Source organism: Paramisgurnus dabryanus, chromosome 2 (genome assembly GCF_030506205.2).
Source record: "Paramisgurnus dabryanus chromosome 2, PD_genome_1.1, whole genome shotgun sequence".
Taxonomy (NCBI): Eukaryota; Metazoa; Chordata; class Actinopteri; order Cypriniformes; family Cobitidae; genus Paramisgurnus; species Paramisgurnus dabryanus.
The window spans coordinates 34,283,139-34,307,027 of record NC_133338.1 but is presented as its reverse complement, the minus strand read 5'-3'; the positions used below and the strand labels follow the sequence as shown (position 1 = coordinate 34,307,027).

The following is a 23,889-nucleotide window of genomic DNA, read 5'->3' as shown; positions in this document are numbered from 1 at the left end:
TAAAATTGTGTATCTGTGTGATTCATTTAGTTGCATTATATAGGACTTATAATGGGTTAATATGTATATCTTATTTGTGGTCAGACGTATATTTCATCAGACAGACCCAAGCACAAATTGCGTGACCGCAGTAGTTAAGTCTTGCTTTAGTCATCAATGCTACCCACTGTGCCCTTTTAAAGTGAAACATTTTAAAGCATAGATGTAGGCCTATTACAATAACTATTAATCACAAATAAAGTAATCTAGTATAATCATGATAGAAAATGGGATACAGTATTCATATTCAAAACCAATATTCTTTCATATTTATAAGGACAATGGACAGTTATAGATTTTTGGTGTTCAAGTTGCAAAATGCGGCTGGGCTGAGGCAACAGCATCTTAGTAAAAGACATTTTACAATGCAGACAATTTTATTCAAAGTGACTTACAGGGTATTCAAAGTTTCAAATGTTAAAATGTTTTTTTTTTATGATTTTGATCACTTTTGATCTAAATGAATATGCCAGAATGTTTGAAATTAGGTTTGTTAAGAAAAAATATAATTTCTCTAACATTTTCATTTATTTAATTAGAGAATACATTTTTTTTTAATTATTTTGAAATGGATGAGCAAGTTGGATCAATTTGAAGAAAATCTGATAATAAATAGATAAGTAGATAACTCATACATCACTGTTTAAAAAGCTTGATATAATTAAGCTGCTTGATAAACTTTAGAAGTACCTGTATATTCTTCTAATGCTATAGGCAATTTTTTGAAGATAGAAAAATGTATGAATTTAGATTTGTTTATTTCTAGACTTTATTTTTTCATTTCTAGACTTTATTTCTAGACTAGTAATTCTGTAAGTTACATTTGTTTTATTCCATCATTTTCATGAATTTACTATTGTTCAAAAATGTGAATATAAAAATAATTAATAGTATAAATATGACTGAATGCTACGTTTCAAACCTAAACTGAACAGATGTTTATAAGGATTACTAAACAGAACAAACAATTAAATACAAACACATATTGCTCCCTCTATCTACCTATCTATCTGCCCTATCGTGCCAAAGGTGGTCTTTTGAAATATTTTGAAATATTTACACATCCTCTTTTGCTAACCACATGTATTACAATCTGGTTAATGGAAAACCGTCACTTCTGTGTAAACCAGGTTCGTGTTTTAGATGTTCTGCGTCAAAGAAAATTGCACAAAAAAGTAACATTTCCATTTTTTTGCATTGTCTTCAGAAACCACTATTTACTTCATACAACACAAATACATAGACCTGGAAGCTTGCATAGGTTGTTAGAAAAAATTGAACACATGCTGTTTGTTTTGTAACAAATAACTACAGCATGTTTAATAAACCTATGGAGAATGTATAGACAAAGTATTGCTCAAAAGCAACCGCTTTACTGACCATAAACGTCCTTCTCACAGACCATAAGCATTTCCTTCTCTTTTCCCATAAATTGTAGTTCAGTCATACATATATACAAGTTTAATTTTTTTCTATAATATTTTTTATACTACATATTTTATACAACCGAGTTTCTCAAATGTCTTCTGTGTGAACATCATATCAACATCATACATTCACTACTGGTAACAATTGGTCAAAGTTGTAAAAAAGTTGTTAAAGAATCTCCTGGTCTGAATGATTTTTCTGAAGAGACTTGATTTTATGCTTTTGTTGTTGTCTCTCTCTGTTAGTTGTCTATTATATTTAGAGTTATTTTAATGAATGTTTGCTGAGGTTTGTATGTCTACCCTTACGAAAAAGAAGTTTATTCAAGTGTGCTATAAGTATACTTCTTTTAAACTTAAAATAAAAAAGTATACTTTCAGTTTACTTTTTATGTACCTCTCTAAAATGTACTTTAGGTACTTCTCAAAAATATATTTAAATTGTACTAAAGTATACTTGACCTATACTGACCGAAATGTCTAAGTATATTTGGCCTATACTTGTTTACTGACATATACTTAAAAGTATTAAGTAAAAATGCAAAGCTACATCAAGAAAGCTGCAAAAAGCCATATGAATAGCCCTGGTGAAAAATAAATATACTTTATTGTATTTCAAGCATATTTAACTTTGCATGTACCAACTTTGAATATATTGAAAGTATGCTTACAACATTTTGCTTACAATTAAACTTTTAACATATTTCAAAATAATTATAATTTAATATATTTTCTAAAAGTATACTTTAAAAAAAATATACTTGGAGTTAAAGTTCTATGCAATTTTTAAAGTATACTAATTTGAACTTATTTTAAAGTTTATTTTAGGTATACTTTATCTGTTAAAGTTATCATTATAATAATGCACTGACAGCATATTTATAAAATACATTATTTAGCATCCTTTAGAAACAGTACATTTTTAAGTACATTTTGAAAGTATATGTAGTGTACAAATGTATATTATCTTCATGGAGAATCTTTAGTGTTAGTAGGTTATTAATTTGGTGCTGCAGGTATACTTGCAAGTATTCTTTTACTATACTTTTAGTTAACTAGTGTACTCATACTGAAAGTGCACATGCAAGTGTTCTGTTAGTGTACTCTTAGTAAACTAGTAAGTTACTAATTGTGTGCTGCAGGTATACTTGCAAGTATTCTTTTACTATACTTTTAGTTAACTAGTAGTTTACTACTCAACTTTACTTTAAGTGAACTTAACATCATACTATATATATATATATATATATATATATATATATATATATATATATATATATTGCACTTCAAGTACAATACATTGTTCCTGTGTATTAATTTTTATACTTGACATATACTTTTAATTGTACTTTCAATTTGAAGCTAAATCTTTCGTATTCTATCAGTGAGCTAATCAAACAAAAATAAAATAAAATAAAAATTATATATATATGATGGGACACTACAGTGGGACACTGTAGAAATTGTGAGTAAAAAAAGGAAATGGAATAATTACCAAATCTCATAAATTTATATTTTATTCACAATGGAATATAGAATATATCTGCCCATCTTGACTTCTGAGAGACACTGCCACACTTTTTATACCCAATCATGTTGCCAATTAAGTTAGTTGTTCCTTATGTACATTAAACTTTTATACTCTTATTGCTACCTGTCCCAACTTTTTTGGAATGTGTAGCTCTCATAAAATCCAAATTGAGCCAATATTTGGCATGACATTTCAAAATATCATTTGATATGTTATCTATATTCTATTGTGAATAAAATATAAGTTTATGAGATTTGTAAATTATTCCATTCCTTTTTTACTCACAATTTCTACAGTGTCCCAACTTTTTCTGATTTGAGGTTATATATCTATATATATGGCTGAACCCCCTGAATATTAACTTTCGTTCTGGACTCCATTTCCCATAATCCCGCATGCCTGGACTGATTAGTCTGTCACCTGAAACTCATTGGACAGCCTATATAAACTCTCTGGAAACATTCAGTCAGTGCAAAGTCTTAATTTGTACTGGCTGTCATTGCTGAGCGGTTTGCCTGCCTGCATATCTATCTGTATTTATTGATTTTTATCTGTTTTACCCGGTTTATGCCCTGACCCTTTTGCCTGTTTCATGACTATGAGATTTGCCTGCCCTACATTGCTGTGTTTGCTGTTGTTTGACCTTGCCTGATGGAATATGAGTGTGTTTAATAAAAACCTGCAGATGGATCCTCAGTGTCAAAGTGCTTTGTTACACAAGCAGTATACAATAAGTAACATACTAGTTTACTAAGAGTACACTAACAGAACACTTGCATGTACACTTTAAGTATATGACTAATAAACTACTAGTTAACTAAAAGTATATTAAAAGAACACTTGGAAGTATACCTGCAGCACACAATAAGTAACCTACTAGTTAACTAAGAGTACACTAACAGAACACTTGCATGTACACTTGAAGTATATGACTAATAAACTACTAGTTAACTAAAAGTATATTAAAAGAACACTTGGAAGTATACCTGCAGCACACAATAAGTAACCTACTAGTTAACTAAGAGTACACTAACAGAACACTTGCATGTACACTTGAAGTATATGACTAATAAACTACTAGTTAACTAAAAGTATATTAAAAGAACACTTGGAAGTATACCTGCAGCACACAATAAGTAACTTCTGGTTTACTAAGAGTACACTAACAGAACATTTGCATGTACACTTGAAGTATATGACTAATAAACTACTAGTATACTCATGAGTTCACTTACATTACAAATGAAGAACTAATTGTGCACTAGTTGTACACTTAAAGTTGACTAGTCTTACACTTATAGTACACTTAGAAGTATACTTTTATATACTAAAAGTGGGCCAATTTAGTCCCAAGCGGTATTCAAGCAGTACACTTACAAGTATACTACTAGAACATAAATGTAAGTACACTTACTACATAAAGTATACTTAAAACTATACTCCAACATTACTTAAGTACACTTAATAAAATTAACTTGAAGTGTACTTCTTTTTCGTAAGGGTAGTGTTGAGGTCTAAGGCTATGTTCATACCTGGTATTAAGATGTGTTTGCGTCTAAAGAGTTTATGATAATATAGTGATGCTCGCGTTTGCCAGACACTCGCTTAATCTCATGTGTATTCAGAGTTTAGTGTTAAATGAGTGTCTTGAGAGTATTTCGTGAACTGAAGTGCTTTTTTTATCATAAACTCCTTAAAAGCATATGCAGCAGGCACAAATTTTGACAAGACTCATGATGGACATATATAATAATAATAATAATAATAATAATAATAATATGTTTTATTTATATACCTTTCAATAACCCAAGGACGCTTTACATGAAGTTGGTATACAAACATGTATACATATGAGCAAACAGTCAGTATACAACATGTAATCAAACAATCTACATTAGACTTACAAAAACACCCATAGTGCTGGAGAAGACAGACAATCAATTAACGAAACATAAAGTGAATAAGTAAGTTTTGAGAGCGGTTTTAAAGGTCTGAAGAGAAGAGACATCATGAAGATCTTGCAGTAGTTTGTTCCAGAGCTTTGAGGCAGATTTGCTGAAAGTCCTACCACCCACACTAGATAGACTGGACTTGGGTACTGCAAGCAAGTTTTCAGAGCTCGATCTCACGGTACGGGCAGGGGTATAGGGCATAATCAATTCGGAGATGTAAGGTGCTTAACCATAACAAGCACATGGTTCACATGACGCAACAAGCACATATTTTGAAATGACAAACGACACTCTGTACACACATCTTGAATATGTGCCCCTCGAAAGAGAAGTCACCAGCCGCCACTGCTTGCAAAATAAAACAAAAATGAAAGAGGCGGAGAGCAGACGGTTTAGCAGACACTTTTGTTTGAACACATTTGACCACTTTAGAATCTGAATGTGGTCAAATGTAGACAAGCTCAAAGCGTTTTACACCCCATTTCACCTGTATTTAGTGCCGTCTACTTGTGATCCGATCAACCAAAACACATCTTACTACCAAGTGTAAACAGCCCCTAAGTGTAAGATGCAGTAGGCCTGTAGCTCAAAAATATTCAACACAAACTGTTTAACAGTCACTTGATCAATTTTGAAATTGGACATAGTAAACTGAATTAGGTGAACAACGTGGGTCAAAAGTTGAGTAAACTTAAAAATGTTTTCATGTTTGTTGCATTAAATCAACCTCAGATTTGTTGATTGTGCTGTTAGTTCATGTTACTAATGTTAATGAATGAGACCTTATTGTGAAGTCTTACCGAACCAAATTTGGTGTCTTGTGTTATCATAAACAGGAAGACCTTTGTTTTGTGTATTTTGTGCACACTGTAATCCCAAATCAGTAAGCAGAATTAAAAAAATCTGAAGAAAATGGTCTGTGAAATTTCTTTAAAAAGTAAAATATTTTGAGTAAAACACGACAAGTTCAAAGTACTCAAAACTTTTTAAGAAACCAACTTAAAAATTTTAAGTAAATAATAGTAAAAAAAACAATTAATCTCAACTTAAACATTTGTATTTCACTGTCTTTAATATTTACATAATTATTTGAACACCCTGCTATTTTGCAAGTTCTCCCACTTAGAAATCATGGAGGGGTCTGAAATTGTCATCGTAGGTGCATTTCCACTGTGAGAGACATACTCTAAAAAAAAAACACACACAAACAGAAATCACAATGTATGATTTTTTAACTATTTATTTGTATGATACAGCTGCAAATAAGTATTTGAACACCTGAGAAAATCAATGTTAATACTTGGTACAGTAGCCTTTGTTTGCAATTACAGAGGTCAAACGTTTCCTGTAGTATTTTCAGCAGGTTTGCACACACTGCAGGAGGGATTTTGGCCCACTCCTCCACACAGATCTTCTCTAGAAACACGGAGTTTGAGCTCCCTCCAAAGATTCTCCATTGGGTTTAGGTCTGGAGACTGGCTAAGCCACGCCAGAACCTTGATATGCTTCTTACAGAGCCACTTCTTGGTTATCGTGGCGGTGTGCTTCGGATCATTGTCATATTGAAAGACTCAGCCTCGACCCATCTTCAATGCTCAAACTGAGGGAAGGAGGTTGTTCCCCAAAATCACGCAATACTTGGCCCCGGTCATCCTCTCTTTAATACAGTGCAGTCGCCCTGTCCCATGTGGAGAAAAATACCCCCAAAGCATGATGCTACCACCCCCATGCTTCACAGTAGGGATGGTACTCATCATTCTTCTTTCTCCAAACATGTCTAGTGGAATTATGACCAAAAAGTTCTATGTTGATCTCATCTGACCACATGACTTTCTCCCATGACTCCTCTGGATCATCCAAATGGTCATTGGCAAACTTAAATGGTAAAATGGTAAATGGACTGCATTTATATAGCGCTTTTAACAGACCTATGGCCATCCAAAGCGCTTTACAATTAGCCTCACATTCACCCATTCACTCCCACATTCATACACCGATGGCGGTGTCAGCCATGCAAGGCGCCAGCCAGCTCATCGGGAGCAAGCTGGGGTTAGGTGTCTTGCTCAAGGACACCTCGACACTTGGTCCAGTGGAGCCGGGGATTGAACCACCAACCTTCCGGTTTGTAGACAACCTACATGAACCACTAGGCCACTGCCGCCCCCTTAAGACGGGCCTGGTTTAAGCAGGGGAACCTTCTGTGCCATGCATGATTTCACACCATGACGTCTTAGTGTATTACCAACAGTAACCTTGGAAACTGTGGTCCCAGCTCTTTTTATGTCATTGACCAGCTCCTCTCGTGTAGTTCTGGGCTGATTTCTCAGCTTTCTTAGGATCATTGAGACCCCACGAGGCGAGATCTTGCATGGAGCCCCAGTCCGAGGGAGATTGACAGTCATGTTTAGCTTCTTCCATTTTTTAATGATTGCTCCAACAGTGGACCTTTTTCACCAACCTGCTTGGGAATTTCCTCGTAGCCCTTAGTGATGGGTCATTCGCGAACGAGCCGCTCTAAGAGCTGATTCTTTGTAGCAAACGAGCAGAGCCGAATCTTCAGACGCAGGCAGGGGTGGCACCGTAAGAGCCGGCTCTTCTAAGGGAGCCGAGCCAGAAGAGCCGAATCTATGAAAAGAGCCGGACTGCCATCACTAAAATGTAGAGCCGGAGCTTGAGCCGAAAGAGCCGAATTTATGGAAAGAGCCGGACTGCCCATCACTATAGCCCTTTCCAGCCTTGTGGAGGTGTACAATTTTGTCTAGTGTCTTTGGACAGCTCTTTGGTCTTGGCCATGTTAGTAGTTGGATTCTTACTGATTGTAGGTGGACAGGTGTCTTTATGCAGCTAACGACCTCAAACAGGTGCATCTAATTTAGGACAATAAATGGAGTTGAGGTCGACATTTTAAAGGCAGACTAAATAGGGCTTTGAGAGTCAGAATTCTTGCTGATAGATAACATTTTTGAGTTTACAAAGTTCTTTGACTCATATTGTGTTTATAGTTCACTCATTTTAAATGAGTACATTGCACTGTTTGGGTTTACAGTGCTTTTATGGGGGGGGGGGGGGGTACAAAAAGGGAAGTTAACAGCTCTCAAAAAACTATTTAACACTCAGCTCTGTTTGATCCCAGTACTGCTTTTCTAGAAGCTCTCATCATGTACCTGCTGGTGTTCATCTCTCTTCTGCTGAGCTTTGTTCCAGCTCAAAGTCGTTCTGTTGAGGTGAGAGCAAAGGCATCAGACATATAAAAAACATTTCTTTTTAATTAAAGATACCTAATCTACATGTGTTTAAAACAGATTTTCTTAAGAAGGATCCCTGAGACGCCAGGTAAAAGGGGTTTAATTGTTAAAACAAATATGAATGATGTTTATTATACTGCATTTTGTGTGTTTTATTAATGGTTTACTGATTTTAAATACATAGTTAACAGCACTGAGAAAGATGGCGTTCCAGTTTCTGCAATACTTGAAGCCAACAAAAATGCAGGTAAATGTATATATTTGCTTTGAAAATTACATTCTCAGAATCAACAGGTTGCATGAATAACTAAATTATATCAAACAGGAGAGGGACTGGACGATCCTTTGATCATGTTTGGAGACATAGCTGTAGCAACAGGATTGCAGAATGCAGATCCATGCACAGCTCGTGGATGTAAATGGCGTAAAAGCAGAAATGGAAAGGTCTATGTACCCTATGTCATCTCCAGGCAATACTGTAATTGACAACTCTTACTCTCACTAATTTTGCATTACTTCATGACAGACAGTACAAATTCTACTCAACCCTTTGCTTCTTCCACAGCTCCTGAAGAAATAAGTGTGATTAAAAAAGGCCTGAAGTCCTTTCAGTATTCAACCTGCATTCGGTTCACTCCTCACAGAGGACAGAGGGACTTTGTCGACATAAAGTCTGTCTCGGGGTAAGTCTGTAGATTATTTTTCTCTGTCTGATTTGTGCATATAGTAAATGTGTGCATCAGATTCACAATAAAGATTCCTGCGGTTTTTGCCTCATGTGTGCCATACAGCTGCTATTCGTATTTGGGACGTCAAGGTGGAGGGCAGGTTGTGTCTCTGCAACGCAATGGGTGTGTTTATCACAGTATTGTTCAGCACGAGCTGCTTCATGCTCTCGGGTTCCATCACGAGCAGAATCGAAGTGACCGCGACCAACATGTCCAAATCCTATATCAAAACGTCATACCTGGTACGTCGAGTTCTTCTGAGAAATTACTTCAGATTTGGTTTTAAACTATTCAGCGGGTCAAAGGTTCTAAACAAAATGTATGTCTTAGTGAATCTTACAATTCTGCCAGAATTATTGCATTACCTGTAGTCTAGATTACTCTTTACAGTGTATAAACCAGTTTCACGTTTACAGTTAATAACACGTTCTTATACACTGTAACAGAAATGCAGTACAATTTTGACAAAAAAGAAACCAACAATCTGGGTACTCCTTATGACTACAACTCTGTGATGCAGTATTCAAGGCAAGTTTTAGTTCAGTCTTTAGACCAAAAATTATTTTTACAAACTAATAATAACACTTGATCATCAGTCTAATGTTTTTTGTTATGTGGTTTCAGGTATGCTTTCAGCAAGAACAATAAACCAACCATTATCCCCATTCCAAATTCAAATGTTGTGATTGGTGAAGCAAAAAGTATGAGCAAAAATGACATCCAGCGTGTTAACAGGCTCTACTGTGGTGCGTTAATCCTTTCTTATGTGATGAGAATCCTTTCTCGTTCTCATTTTGTGTTTTCCTGCTGAAATCACCACAATTGCTAAATGATTGGTTGCTTACAAGCAAGACTTAGCTGGTGAGGCCGGTCAACCAGCTTGGTCTTCTTGGTGAAGATGGTTGACCAAGAAAGTGAAGTGTTGCAATTGAACAGCAAACCAACATTTCATGCTATGTTGGTCTTTTCAGCAGGCTTAAATGTTTTATTAAGTGTCATTACAATGTAGTCTTGTCTTTCCAGTCATGTTCATTGCTTTTTATTATTTTTTTCAGATTAAGCAAAATAATGGCAGGCTGCATGAAGAAATTGTTTGAAGAAACTTTTATGTTTTTATGCATTATATTTAAAGACATCTTATTAGAGATGCCACATCCTCTATTTAGCACATCCTTATCCTCTATTTAGCACATCCTTATCCTTATCTAAATCTGTCACATCTTATACATTAACTGTAAAGATAACATGATTCATATTATTAAAATTTTATTAAGACAAAATTCAAATATTGTGGATGCAAATGCTTGAATAAATAATAAATTCATTATGACTTTGTTTGTTGTAAAACATTAATAAAAATATTTTTAAATTGTGTGCGTTTACTTATTTCTTTTTTAACAGTAAGCTTCAACTGTTATCTTCTCTTGAACAGGTACATTTCATACTGTTATACATTAAATATTTTATGGTTATGTAATATTATTTATGCAAATCAGCTTAAACAATGACTTGGTATAAACAATGACTTAATATTAAAATGCATGTACACATATACATTGTACATTGGGGTTACTACACTGGTTTAGAAACTGTAATTATCATGAAGGCTATATTAAACCATTTATCTAATTAACTGACAAAAAAATACATAGCTCGACCAAACCAAACAAACGTTTCTGTCAAATCATATCTCTAGGCTAATATTAACTTGTTTTATCTCCATGTTTCAGTCTTTCTCCTGAGACCAACAGACCCATGCCTGGTTCAGCCTGATTCTATGCTATACCGAATTATGACCACAGAAGGTGATGGAAATCTTATCACAGCATGCAACTTTGCATCCCAAGGTCAATAGAATAATGGCAGACCCTATCAGACCAAATGCTCATCATTACATGTCACACAACTAAAAACAATGTATGGAGTAGACCTATATGTATGAATGTATGCATGCAATGACCCAGCAAACAATATAGTATGGTCATTTTAGCTAGCTTCTACAAATAGTACTCATCTTCTGTCGGAGCAGTGTCATTATAATTTTCCTGTTTTTAAGTTGAGTTGTAAAAATGCAAAAATGTCAAAAATAGAATATAAATGAATTTTATTTATGTGATTTTAATACACAAATTTTATATTGTATGACATTTTATGTAATGGAAAAAGTAGAAAATATAAGAATTTATTTGATGTCTGTTTTGTTTTTAAACTGTTAAACCTTAAGTGCTGCAAAAATATATATACTTGTTCACATAACTTGTCTTGTAAATATACTAATGCCACAATAGTTAACTTGTCTGGAACCGAGCAGATATTCAACCATTATACTGTATTACACTTGCATTACATGCAAAAGACCCCTATGCTATTAGGATTTTGTTTCTCTTTCCCTGTCTTATACTCGAAACCGAGGACACTGAGACTAACAGACACACTTCCTGCTGTCGTGAAGCTCCTCACACCACTGATCTACTGGCATTTCTTCAACGTGATGCTCAGCTGATGCCTGCACAGCGACCACTGCCATTAAATTTACTTGTATTTAATTTTCATTCATTTCATTTTTTTATGACCAATGCATCTGATGTTGAAACAACAATAAATTGTATTATTTTTCTTTTAGTAAACATTAAAAACTGATCACACAGACCCGAACACCACACATGAGTTAAACAATGTTCAGACCTTGGACATACTATAGGTATTTAAAATGAATATATAATATAATAGCCTATATTTTATAATTATATCATTCTGCAAATTATGAATGAAGTTGAAAATAGAATTTCCTAAAATATTACTATATAATATCACATATCAAACAATAGATATTTGCATGCTATACCACAGAAGTGTGAACTGGAGCAAACATAAAATTCTTAAAGTATTAAAGTGGCAGTGGTCTTTGGAGGAATATTAACATTACAGTTTTTCTTGATTGCTTTGACCTGGTTAAAGAAACTAAGATCCACTCAGTTTTCATCATCACTATCTCAGCAAAGCAGAAGACATGTCTTGCAAATGTGTTGACTCTTTCTCATTGGATTGACACATTTTCCCCACGCTTTGTAAAACAGCAAACACGGATGTCATTCAAGCAGTCCAAACTGCATTGTTTTAACCATGGTAACCAAACAGAAACCATCTATTCCTAACTATTAGACACTACCTCTGAAGCACCGGTTTGACACTAATTCACACAAACTTTCAAATAGAAATCAGTCTGCAGGCCTTATAAAAAATATGCCACGTCTGTGTTGTTCTTTGCCAGCATCAATGGAGGAGGTCTAAGGCGTTCCAGCACTATCGCCTTGAAAAATTTATAAATTTATGTCATGTTATCAATAAAAAATGCATCAAAAGCAATTCTTATTCTAGATCAAATTTTGTGCAAAAAGGCAAATTTGACACAGCCAATATCGAAAGACAACAAATGGCACTGGCAATAGGCTACATGGACGGGCAAAGGTGCACTGATTCGAGTATTTTGTATTTTGTTGTCCACTGTGTAATGATTGACTGAAAGAGCTCATATACTTGTGAGCAAGTTGTGTTGTTTGAAGGCAAATTTTGCTTTTGTTGCATATTTGTTTTGGCGCGGTTAGAGTCTTTTGCAAACAAAATGTGTCATTTTGACCATGAGTGCCACTGTTTAGTTCTGTGTGTTAACTGTTTTGAAAAGTTTGAGTTGACGGCTGCGTCAAAGCAATCAAGAAAAACTGTAAAGTTGTGTATCTGTGTGAATCATTTAGTAGCATTATTTATGACTTATAATGGGTATAATGTGTAAAGAAATGCATAAAATTGCCTTGCATTCAGATTGACATATCGGTAGATAAATGCCAGGGGTGGAACAGACGTGCAAGAGGATTTTCCTATTGATACATGGCTAGGGCCAATAAAGCCTGTGATGTGGAGATTCTCCCCCAGAACAAAGACGGGATGTTGAGGCAGAATATTATTTTACAGTTGTGCTGTGTATGAATGAATGTGCCAATGCATACATTGATTGTGTCTTTTTTTGGTCATGTGAAAGGGTTTTTGAGGGGGAGAACCACAAGCAATAGTTTTGGATATATTGTTTTTATTTTATTGCACCAGTGTGTAATACTATGTTATAGTGTGTGTGTTTTTGAACGCGTGTGTGAAGTCTGAGGAAAAAGTTTGGTTTTTCAGCAAGAGAGAAATGTTTTAAGTGTAGAGCTTCATTTTCACATGAAAATAGCATGTTTTGGGAATTGGGTGAGATGTTATGGATTTGTGTTTACTGTTTTGAGAATATGAGGCATAGTTTCAAGAAATGTGTTTATGCAACCGAGAAAAACTGTAGTAAACCTATGCAGAATGTATAGACAAAGTATTGCTTAAAAGCAACCTCTTTACTGACTATAAACATCCTTCTCACAGACCATAAGCATATCCTTCTCTTTTCCCATTAATTGTAGTTCAGTCATACATATACAGTTATATTTTTCTAGAAAAAAATAAGATTTTGAACGCCAAACACATATTTTGACATGATGAGCCACACACATAATGGGCTAAATACATGTTTTGATGAGCTTTGCCCTAGAAAAAGAAGTCACCGACGGCCACTGTTCACAAGTAGATGAGAGACAGATACACATTCCCGTAATGATCCGATTTTAAAGTTGACGCTTACTAATATTATGTCAGAGTCTTTCCTCTACTTGTGTTGTTATTAAGCATTTGCCAGGTACTCGCTTAATCTCATGTGTAATCAGAGTTTAGTGTTAAGTGAGTGTCTTGAGAGTATTTCGTAAACATTAGCGTCTCTTTTATCATAAGCCTTGCAGCAGGCACATATTTCGACAAGAAGAATGATGCACATGGTTCATATGACGCAACAAACACAAGCAACCTACATGACATTCTGAATTCGCGCCCCTCTGAAGAGAAGTCACCAGCCGCCACTGCTTGCAAAATAAAACAAAAATGAAAAAGGCGGGGAGCAGCATTTATTTCAGTCTAGGACAAGTCTTATCCCTGTCCGGGAAACCACCCCTGTGGGTTCACGCTAGAAGCCATGACGGATGGAAAAAACATAGTGCTTGATTGATATACATATTAATTCAATTTGCAGAGAGTAGGCACCTAGGTGGTCTTTTGTGTGAACACATTTGACCACATGAGCGTCTACACTGGAAAAGTAATCTGAACATTGTCGAAAGTAGACGAGCTCAAAACGTTTTACACCCCATTTCACCTGTATTAGTGCCGTCTACTTGTGATCCAATCAACCAAAAAAACATCTTACTACCAAGTGTAAACAGCCCCTAAGTCTAAGATGCAATAGGCCTGTAGCTCAAAAATATCCAACACAAACTGTTTAACAGTCACTTGATCAATTTTGAAATTGGACATAGTAAACTGAATTAGGTGAACAACGTGGGTCAAAAGTTAATGAAAAAAATTATGTTTCTTGCCTTAAATCAACCTCAGATTTGTTGTTTTTGCTGTTAGTTCAAGTTAACTAATGTTAATGAATGAGACTGTATTGTAAAGTCTTACTGAATTACCAAATTAGGTGTCTAGTTTTATCATAAACAGGAAGACCTTTGTTTTGTGTATTCTTTGCATTTATAAGGGGTGGGATACAAAAAGGGAAGTTAACAGCTCTCAGAAAACTATTTAACATTCAGCTCTGTTTGATCCCAGTACGGATTTTCTAGAAGCTCTCATCATGTACCTGCTGGTGTTCATCTCTCTTCTGCTGAGCTTTGTTCCAGCTCAAAGTCGTTCTGTTCAGGTGAGAGCAAAGGCATCAGACATATAAAAAACATTTATTTTTAGTTAAAGATACCTAATCTACATGTGTTTAAAACAGATTTTCTTAAGAAGGATCCCTGAGACGCCAGGTAAAAGGGGTTTAATTGTTGGGACAATTATGAATGATGTTTATTATACTGCATTTTGTGTGTTTTATTAATAGTTTACTGATTTTAAATACATAGTTAACAGCACTGAGAAAGATGGCGTTCCAGTGTCCGCAATACTTGAAGCAAAAAAACATGCAGGTAAATGTATACATTTGACAATAAATGCTATGAAAATTACATTCCCAGAATCAACAGGTTGTAATGGTTGATTACTGAATGGCCTGATGTGTTTTTATAATAGTTATTGAGGAGAATGCTGCTGACTTGCCTGTGGGTGAACTGTTGCATAGAGCCAACAGAGGCATCGGTAAGCATACATCACACACTTTACAACATATATCAATGCAACACAGACACACCAAAACTATTTTATGATTCACATCATTTTGTTTATGTGTGACAGATTCATTGTTTCTTTATCTGTGCTATTTTAACATTAATACTCAGACCAATAAATCAACAAGAACAAAAAATTTCTATCTTGTAGTGGAATACTTTTCATACATGTATTGAGATCACAGCTAATACGTTTTTTTTCTGTTTTAGTTCCTGAACCTGATGAGCCCAAGCTAATGGACGACATTGCTGTGAATTTAAAAAATGCTGATCCCTGCACATCACGTGGTTGCCGTTGGCCCAAGTACAAAGATGGCAATATTTGGGTACCTTATGTCATTGCCAATCACTACTGTAAGTTACTAATATAAAGATTCCTCTTGAAGTCCTAAGAATAAAATAGTAGGAGATTGGAGAGTGCTAGAATTTTATAATCAGTGCAATGTAACTGTGAAGATAAAATATCATAAATAACCTCTGCTCTTTGCCCTCTCAGCACCCAGTGAGCTACAGATGATTCAGCGTGGTCTGGCTTCTTTCACGACTATCTCCTGTATCCGTTTTTTCCCTCGCACCAATCAGAGAGATTACATCAGCATTGAGTCTCGCAGTGGGTACGTAACAGATTAGAAAAATATTACACAAATATAGTTTTGCATCAGCATCAGGTGATTGTTAGCATATCACAGTCACAATTATAAACCAGAAGAGATAAAAGCATAATTTTAATCAGAATAGGAGTAATATTAAACTTTTTAACAGGCGGACACGGATCTGAGATAATGGTAAAGAAATTGATGCATTATTTTGACATTACAGATGCTACTCATACGTTGGTCGTCAGGGAAATGCCCAGACTGTGTCTCTGGCTCGTTTTGGCTGTATTTACCACAGTACTATCCAGCATGAGCTGCTCCATGCTCTTGGCTTCAACCACGAGCAAACTCGCAGTGACCGCGACAGTTACATCAGAATCCTCTGGAACAACATCCAAGATAGTAGGCTACATTAGATCAAAAGTACTTAAAGCCAGTTAAATTTCTGAATGAGAACAGTAAATGTTATGTTTTTTTATCAGACATGAAGAGCAACTTCAACAAAATCAACACCCTTAACCAGGGAACTCCCTATGACTATCGTTCTGTGATGCAGTACGAGAGGTAAGATAACTTTGGCTTAAGATGAGATATGTGTTCACTGTATGTAAAATGTTCTGGATTGTAGATTGTTTCTAACTGTACCTGTGTCCTTTGAAACATCAGATATGCTTTCTCAAAGAATGGCTATCCCACTATGGTCCCAATTCCAAATAGCAATGTTCAGCTGGGCGGAGCTACTCAGATGAGCAAAAATGACATCACCAGACTCAACAGACTCTACAAATGTTGTAAGTGACATGAAACAGACACATTCATTTTTCTCTCTGTTTTTCATTTGTCCAAAACATGCTGAGGTTATCATGCTTCGTTTTTAAGCTCCTTGTCTTCATTCACATTCATTATTTTAAGTGTAATTAAAGAGAATATATGATGGTTGTATATACTGATCACTTTAATGCTATGCTCAAAGCTACTTGAAACTTTCCTATGCTTATTTTAAAAAATTTAACCTTGATGATTGTTTCATTATTTAGAGAGACTTGAATAACATTCAGCACCCTGACATGCAGCACAGAAAACATGCAGAAAAGACATTCATCAAAAAGCCTCAGTCTCTCTGATGGTTTTGTCTCCTGTGCTTACTTTATCAGTTATGTAATAAGCAAAACAATACACCAATAAAGCTTTAATTAATAAGAACATCAAGCCTCTTTGTCAGTTTATTCATCAAAAGTCATTGTGTTTGTAGCTACAAGTTTCTGCAAAAAATCTTTTACAGTTGCTTATAATAAAACCAGTCCTAAAGAAACTGGTTGATCCTGAATTAAGATCAGATTTAACCAGCCAGCATTTGTGGATGGCAAAGTGAACTGTTTCTACTGAGTTTGCTGTACATTTCGCTTAGTTTGAACATTTTTTTTGTTTGTTTTTAATGTATATATAGGTTCATGTAATTGCAAAACATTGCTTGTGATTTTATTTACATTTTTTTCCATAATTTTTGGAATTGGGGTTTGTATTTTTTGTTATATTTAATTAGCCATGCACAAGAATAAATGTTAACAGTTTTTATGAAATGGATTCTATAGTGCCTTATAGTAAAGATTGACTAAGAATGCTTTTTACATAACAGTAATGATACATTACTGTTATACATTACTAATGATACAAAGAAAATACAATAAATACATGTTGAAACTAAATTATTTTGTTTGTATTAATTTTATTTGTATTAATCAATTTATTTATCAAATATCCGTGTAGAACATCAACCAAATACATTAAACAAACTAATAAGGTACTGAAATATACAATCACTTAACAGAATCAATAAGTTAAGAGTCATTAAACCCACATGCAATGTGACATGGGGGGATTTAGCTCTGATTTAGCATTTAAGTTGAATTTGTATACTCTGAGTGATGTGCAATGACCCAAATTGGCATGAATGAGCAGTAGAAATGGGTGGCATTCATTCTGCGGCAACTGTAGCTGCCACGTCCAATAGTGTCCAACTGCAGGCCCACAACACCCACGATTCAGGCCATTGTCTCGTACATATTTCTGAAGGAAGGACTTCATAGAAAAAGGAAGACATTAGCCCGTTTTTAGGATAGTGAAAACAGCCGTATAGAGATAAGTAAATTGTGTGAAAAATACCGAGTTTTTTTACACATGAAACATGAACACATGTTATACTGCCACTGTAAACACAATCTATCATTACCATTACCTGGACTCTACTTACCATTGTCGGATTTCGTCTTTATTATGGTTATTTACCCATCATCTGTGGATTAAAGCTCTGTTAACTGTTACCTGTTGTCCTCCTCATCTGTTGTGCACATACCTTGACAACTCTGCACCATCATGGATGTTTAGATGAAACATAAGCCTTTATCCAATATCATTAGTAGTATCAAGACCCATTCATTTAAACAGCTTGACTATAGCTCCGTTTATGTTTTTGTTCAGCATAATCATTAACACGTATTCATGTCTATTCTTAATTCTGAAAATCTTATTCCAGTATCCCTGTGTAGTACGTTCAAATACGTTGTTGACTTAGAGCTTAGAATAGTTGTAGACATTGTTTAATTTATCCACGTTTAGTTGGTGTTGTGGTTTACCCAGTTTACCGCATAACTTAATCCAGAGCAAACACTTATTTCGGTTGAGATGTGGCTTGGGAAAGGGTAAAAAATACACAATGTCGCCCAGCATCTCCGGATACCTAGTGGCATTGTTGCATGTACCCCATGCACACTGTTTGACTAACACAGTCTCACCCCATTTCGTCAATATTTGACGACACTTGACCATTCGTCATATGTTGACGTGAAGGGTATACCTTTCGCGTCATTTTTTGACGAACTGGGGACTTCAATACTATTACGTCCGTTGCATTCTCTTTCCTATTTTATTACCATTTGCGCGTCGGTTTAGGGTTAGATTACGCAAAATTAAACAGTGTACGCGAAATTAAACAGTGTACGCGAAATTAAACAGTTGTCACCTGGCGTTGGGGTTAGAAACAGTTGTCACCTGGCGTTGGGGTTAGAGTTAGGTTTGGGTAGGGATGTCATTATGTAAATCTAACCCTAAACCGACGCGCAAATGGTAATAAAATAGGAAAGAGAATGCAACGGACGTAATAGTATTGAAGTCCCCAGTTCGTCAAAAAATGACGCGAAAGGTATACCCTTCACGTCAACATATGACGAATGGTCAAGTGTCGTCAAATATTGACGAAATGGGGTGAGACTGGGGTGTGGGCAAGCTACTTGGAAAATGTATTGAGCTATGCTACCAGTTACTTCACATTAAATGAAGCTTCACTACACTGAAGCTACCCCTCTGGGAAATGTAGCAAGCTAAGCTACATCAATAGTAGCTTGCTACGTCCAAGCTACTTTTTTATTTTTAACCAGTTTTTTATTATGTAATTATTTATTCAGTTTCAATTGATAATTTTGGTAATTATAGGCAATACCAGCATAATGTAGGCCTAGGTACTTCACATTTTGGGGCTGTTTGGACTTATCCTTCTCCCAGAATAAAATGCATGTTTGAGCTGCCTTTATTCAAAAACAGCTGGCCCTCACATATCTTAACACAAGGGTCTCTAGAGTCTGTGAGGTGCCCGCCAAAGCACATTCTACTAATAGTTTCAATTGTAATATTTATTACATGTTTATATATTAGCTTGGCTTGGTGACATAACCCAATCAGAGGTAGAGCACAAGTCTTCACAGAATGCGAGTGGTAATGTTTTGTATGAATGAAGGCTGCACAACTCGAAAATACAGAACAAACGACGTCCTGTGTCGATTCAAATGACGTGCTTATTCTCAAATTCAGGACGACTTCAGAAATGTTTGGAAAATTGTAGCTTGTGTGAAAGCTACCTCACTACTTGGTCAAAAAAAGAGCTTAGCTAATGAAAAGCTATTTGATTTAGAAAGCAGCTAAGCTACCGCCAAGCTACTGAAAAATGTAGTTAAACTACTAGCTTCGCTACTTGTAGTGAAGCTACTGCCCAGCACTGCTGTTTGACCATTTTAAACTTAAAATGACAAGAAAAAACATATTAAAACGAATGAAAACCGACTAACTGCAATGCATTTCAATGGACGTGAAAGCAGAGAATGTCCGAGTGGGTTAGCTAGCGCACTGTGATTGGCTCATTGTGTTTGGGGGCGTGGCTTAGCCATAGGTCAATTTAACTTCGACAGTTAATGATGATGTAGAGCGAGAACACAAGGACACAAGATTGCTGAGGAACGCATATTGAGAAACATCTAAAATTGCAGCAACTTTCACAACTTTCACACTGCTGTAATAAATAAAAAACACATTTGTAAAAAAAAATATTTTAGGAAATAGAATGTGCTAGAGTTTTGGCCAGACATTTTTATGTAAGGGATAATTTAGATAAAAAAAATAATTGTGACATGATTAGTTTGAGATATGGGAGAAATAGGCCTACTGTAAACTTAAGCACTGCACAACACAGATGCTGCAGACTGAATATTTTAAGTATTTATTTCAATACTTACAGTATTTCTTACCATAATCAGCTAGAGTACAAGTACATACACTTTGACTCTGAAGAAAAACTACTGTAAAAGCAACAAGAATCCTGTAACTATTCATTATCTCTCCGTCTGGCTGCATCAGGCCATAAGAACATTGCTCCATGGCCTGAATGAGGGGCAAGCGGTCATAGGGCCGCAGTTCATATACCTTACTTCAGGATTCAGGAAGGGGGAGTATGGGGGAAGGTATAAGACTTCAAATTCAGGTTGCTCATGAAACCAATTTTGGACCAGAGCAGCCAGATGGAATGAGACATTGTCCCAAAGGACAATGTACCGCAGGGGTCTTCAACTACTCTTCTTCGGGGGCCAGATTTTAAAATTGTAAATATGACGCGGGCCAAACTTTTACCCCTATTTTAACTTTTGATATATTTTTTACTTTTACATGTGTGTGTGTTGTTGTCGTTTTTGTTACTTTTGTTGTAGTATATATATATAAAAAAACATATTAAAAACATCCATTTAAAGTTGCTGTTCAAACGTGCTGAAAATCCTCCTTTTCAAAATGTACGTTTTAAACGGAAGTAAAGATAACAACCATGCATTAGGAAAATTAATAATTGCTTTATTTAGGCTATAGTATATTTTCTATAGACGTGTAAAACCATATTTTGGGCGGATTGTTTTTTACTTTCATTGTTTTTACTAGTTTGCCTGCCCATTTAGTCTTAATAATTAATGGAACCTAAACGAACTTGGCTTGCTGTTCTCGAAGGCAGCTCGAATCTTGGTCGGGCTCGAGACCCAATTCCAAGTAACAGAAGAGAAGAAAAATGCAGTGAAGGAGGAGAGATGCCAGAAGAATTGCGGCTGGGCTCAGAGGCACGGAGACTCATGTTACCATGATTAATTTATGATTGACACAGGACTGTTTAGGTTCCTTTCAAACTTACGTTAAAAGTGTAGCCGTTAAAATATTATTAGCCTAATAGTTTATTTTGATCATGGTGCTACGATCGATGGATAATTTTGAAGTTGTTTTAAAGAAGAATAAAATAATTACTTTTCAGTCATTTGCGCTGTCACACATTTGAATGTCTCCGCATATGTACATCATTGCGACGTACATTTGCAAATGATTCATAAAGTCATACCTCCGCAATTTTTTGATCGATTGTGTTTTAGAAGTACTGTATGCTCAAACTCTAATGCAGGGGCGTCAGTTTGTTTTGAAAAGTGGTGGGGACAAAAGATCAGATGAAAAAAACATTACAGCAGGAAAGGAAAAATGTTGAATAACGGCCCATCAAAAATGGGCATAGCTTAATAGGCCACTTAACAACACGAAAATACTCAGCATAAAACCCTCAACAATGTCGACTGCACATCTAACAGTCCTTACCACACCAGCTCAACCGAACAGTGCCAAAGCACCATACTGTAGAAAACAGCAGCGCGTAAAGTCAATGATTACAATGAAATTCATCATTATGTAAAAGAAAACACACTATAAGCACACAACACAACATATGTGTCCCTGGACCACAAAACCAGTCGTTCACTGCAAAAAAATATTTTCAATAAAAAAAATTCTTAGTATTTTTGTCTTGTTTTCAGTAAAAATATCTTAAAACTCTTAAATTAAGATGCTTTTTCTTGATGAGCAAAATTACCTAAGATAATAAGTCTAGTTTTTAGACCAAAAATACTAAATGTAAGTGATTTTGTGCATAAACAAGCAAAAAAATCTTGAACATTTTTCTTAAACACTAAATTCAAGAAAAATTCATGAAAAAATTGCTTACCCCATTGGAAGATTTTTTTGCTTGTTTTATGCACAAAATCACTTAAATTTGATATTTTTGGTCTAAAAACTAGATTTTTTTGCTCATCAAGAAAAAGCATCTTAATTTAAGAATTTTTAGATATTTTTACTGAAAACAAGACAAAAATACTAAGATTTTTTTCTTGAAAATCTGACTTTCTTACTTAGTATTTTTGTCTTGATTTCAGTAGAAATATCTAAAAATTCTTAAATTAAGTGTTTAAGAAAAAAGAAATCTTATTTTTAGATTTTTTTCTCACCCTATTGGCAGATTTTTGCTTGTTTTAATCACAAATTCACTTAAATTGTATATTTTTGGTCTAAAAACTAAACTTATTTTCTTTGGTCATTTTGCTTATCAAGAAAATACATCTTGATTTAAGAATTTTTAGATATTTCTACTGAAAACAAGACAAAAATACTAAGTAAAAAAGTCATTTTTGCAGTGTAAGTCGCACAGGTATTGTTTAATTTTTAGAACATTTTAACCAAATGCTTTCAAAAAGTGGTGGGGACAAAATCAGCCATTTCAAAAAGTGGTGGGGACATGTCCCCAGCGTCCCCAGTGTAAATGACACCTATGCTCTAATGACAGCAATGTGATTGCTGATGCGCTGGTAGAGAGAGAGAGGCGGAGAAAAAGAGAGAGAGTGCGGCTCTGTTCAAAAGTGGAAATGATTGATGTTATTTGAAGTCGGCTCTTACAGTACAAAATACCCGATTAAGCTATTACGTGGCTATTATACACATTTTTTTTCGGGACGTTCTTGCGACCCGGTGGCAACTTGTCCACGACCCAGTACTGGGTCGCGACCCGGTGGTTGGGGACCTCTGCTTTAAATGACCGGTAAGCAGGATCTTTCGCCACAAGTGTTGTACACAATGCTGGGCTTACAAATGCTTAGACAGGTTGCTCATCGCGTTGTCAGCAGTTGAAAGACACTTGTCGTGTGGGCATAGTGTGCATTTCACACGAATATTTCTGTCCTTTCGAGCAATAAGCTGAAAGTAATGTAAATATCGCCCCAGTGTCCGAAACCCTCCGTCTTCATTTCCCGCTCCCCTTTGCACTAGCAGCTATGTCAAACTCAATCTCTATTGCAACGGCACACGTACAGGCACACGCATGCACGCACCACTTAAACAGACAGAACTTTACACCCAGGCAAACAGTGCTTGGGTAACACAGGAAAGCGCGTTCCTATAGTCTAGTAAAGTAGTGTAGTTACCAATATTATTAGTGTAATGCGTTACTTTACTTCGTTACCCAAAAAAGTAATATAGTTACTGTAATCCGTTACTTTGTAGCTCGTTACCCCCAACACTGGTCGTTTCTAAATAAGGCTGCAGCCTCCGGAGGTCGCATTTCCAGGCTGCATACGTCATTCCTTAAGTCTTATTTCAGAATTTTAACAATTATAAAGTTGACTATTATTCTTAGTTAATCGTAAATTGTTGTAATATGCTTATGATTTGTAAATGTAATGCTCACCCCGGATTTCCACCGACTGCGGAGCAGCTGCAGATCAGCTCCGCTGCGTTACGGCTCCGCACTCCGTCGTCCGTCAATACCCACCAGATCCGTATTTGTTGCAGAGCGGCTGCGTGCTGAAGTGATGAGGACCCATGAGGTCTCGCAAATTCACGTGAAGATCGCGCGATACCTAGTTCTGTCTCTGCCCATTCCGTTGAATTATGACGTTTTTACAAACCAGCCCAGATCACAACACGAGAACTCACGTAGACAGAGCAGTACATCATATCCA

General features: G+C 35.6%; 1 protein-coding gene across 1 annotated transcript; it reads left to right on the top strand.

Annotated features, from left to right (window-relative positions):
• Positions 1–8,045: 8,045 nt before the first annotated feature.
• Positions 8,046–16,553, top strand: LOC135778865 (uncharacterized). Its single transcript, XM_065289496.2, has 17 exons — positions 8,046–8,173; positions 8,252–8,282; positions 8,379–8,441; positions 8,520–8,672; positions 8,760–8,877; positions 8,986–9,164; positions 9,369–9,450; positions 9,547–9,668; positions 14,586–14,692; positions 14,771–14,801; positions 14,898–14,960; positions 15,064–15,129; positions 15,369–15,512; positions 15,655–15,772; positions 15,978–16,156; positions 16,237–16,318; positions 16,421–16,553. Exons 1-17 carry the CDS (start codon positions 8,108–8,110, stop codon positions 16,551–16,553), a joined length of 1,737 nt encoding a protein of 578 aa, XP_065145568.2. The 5' UTR covers positions 8,046–8,107.
• Positions 16,554–23,889: the final 7,336 nt, after the last annotated feature.

Bases quoted from the DNA above. Each gene is read 5' to 3' on its own strand.
- LOC135778865 (XM_065289496.2), top strand. From the start codon at position 8,108: ATGTACCTGCTGGTGTTCATCTCTCTTCTGCTGAGCTTTGTTCCAGCT. The intron at 8,673-8,759 runs GTAATTGACAAC...CTTCTTCCACAG, and splicing joins TGTCATCTCCAGGCAATACT to CTCCTGAAGAAATAAGTGTG. The intron at 14,693-14,770 runs GTGAGAGCAAAG...TGTTTAAAACAG, and splicing joins CTCAAAGTCGTTCTGTTCAG to ATTTTCTTAAGAAGGATCCC.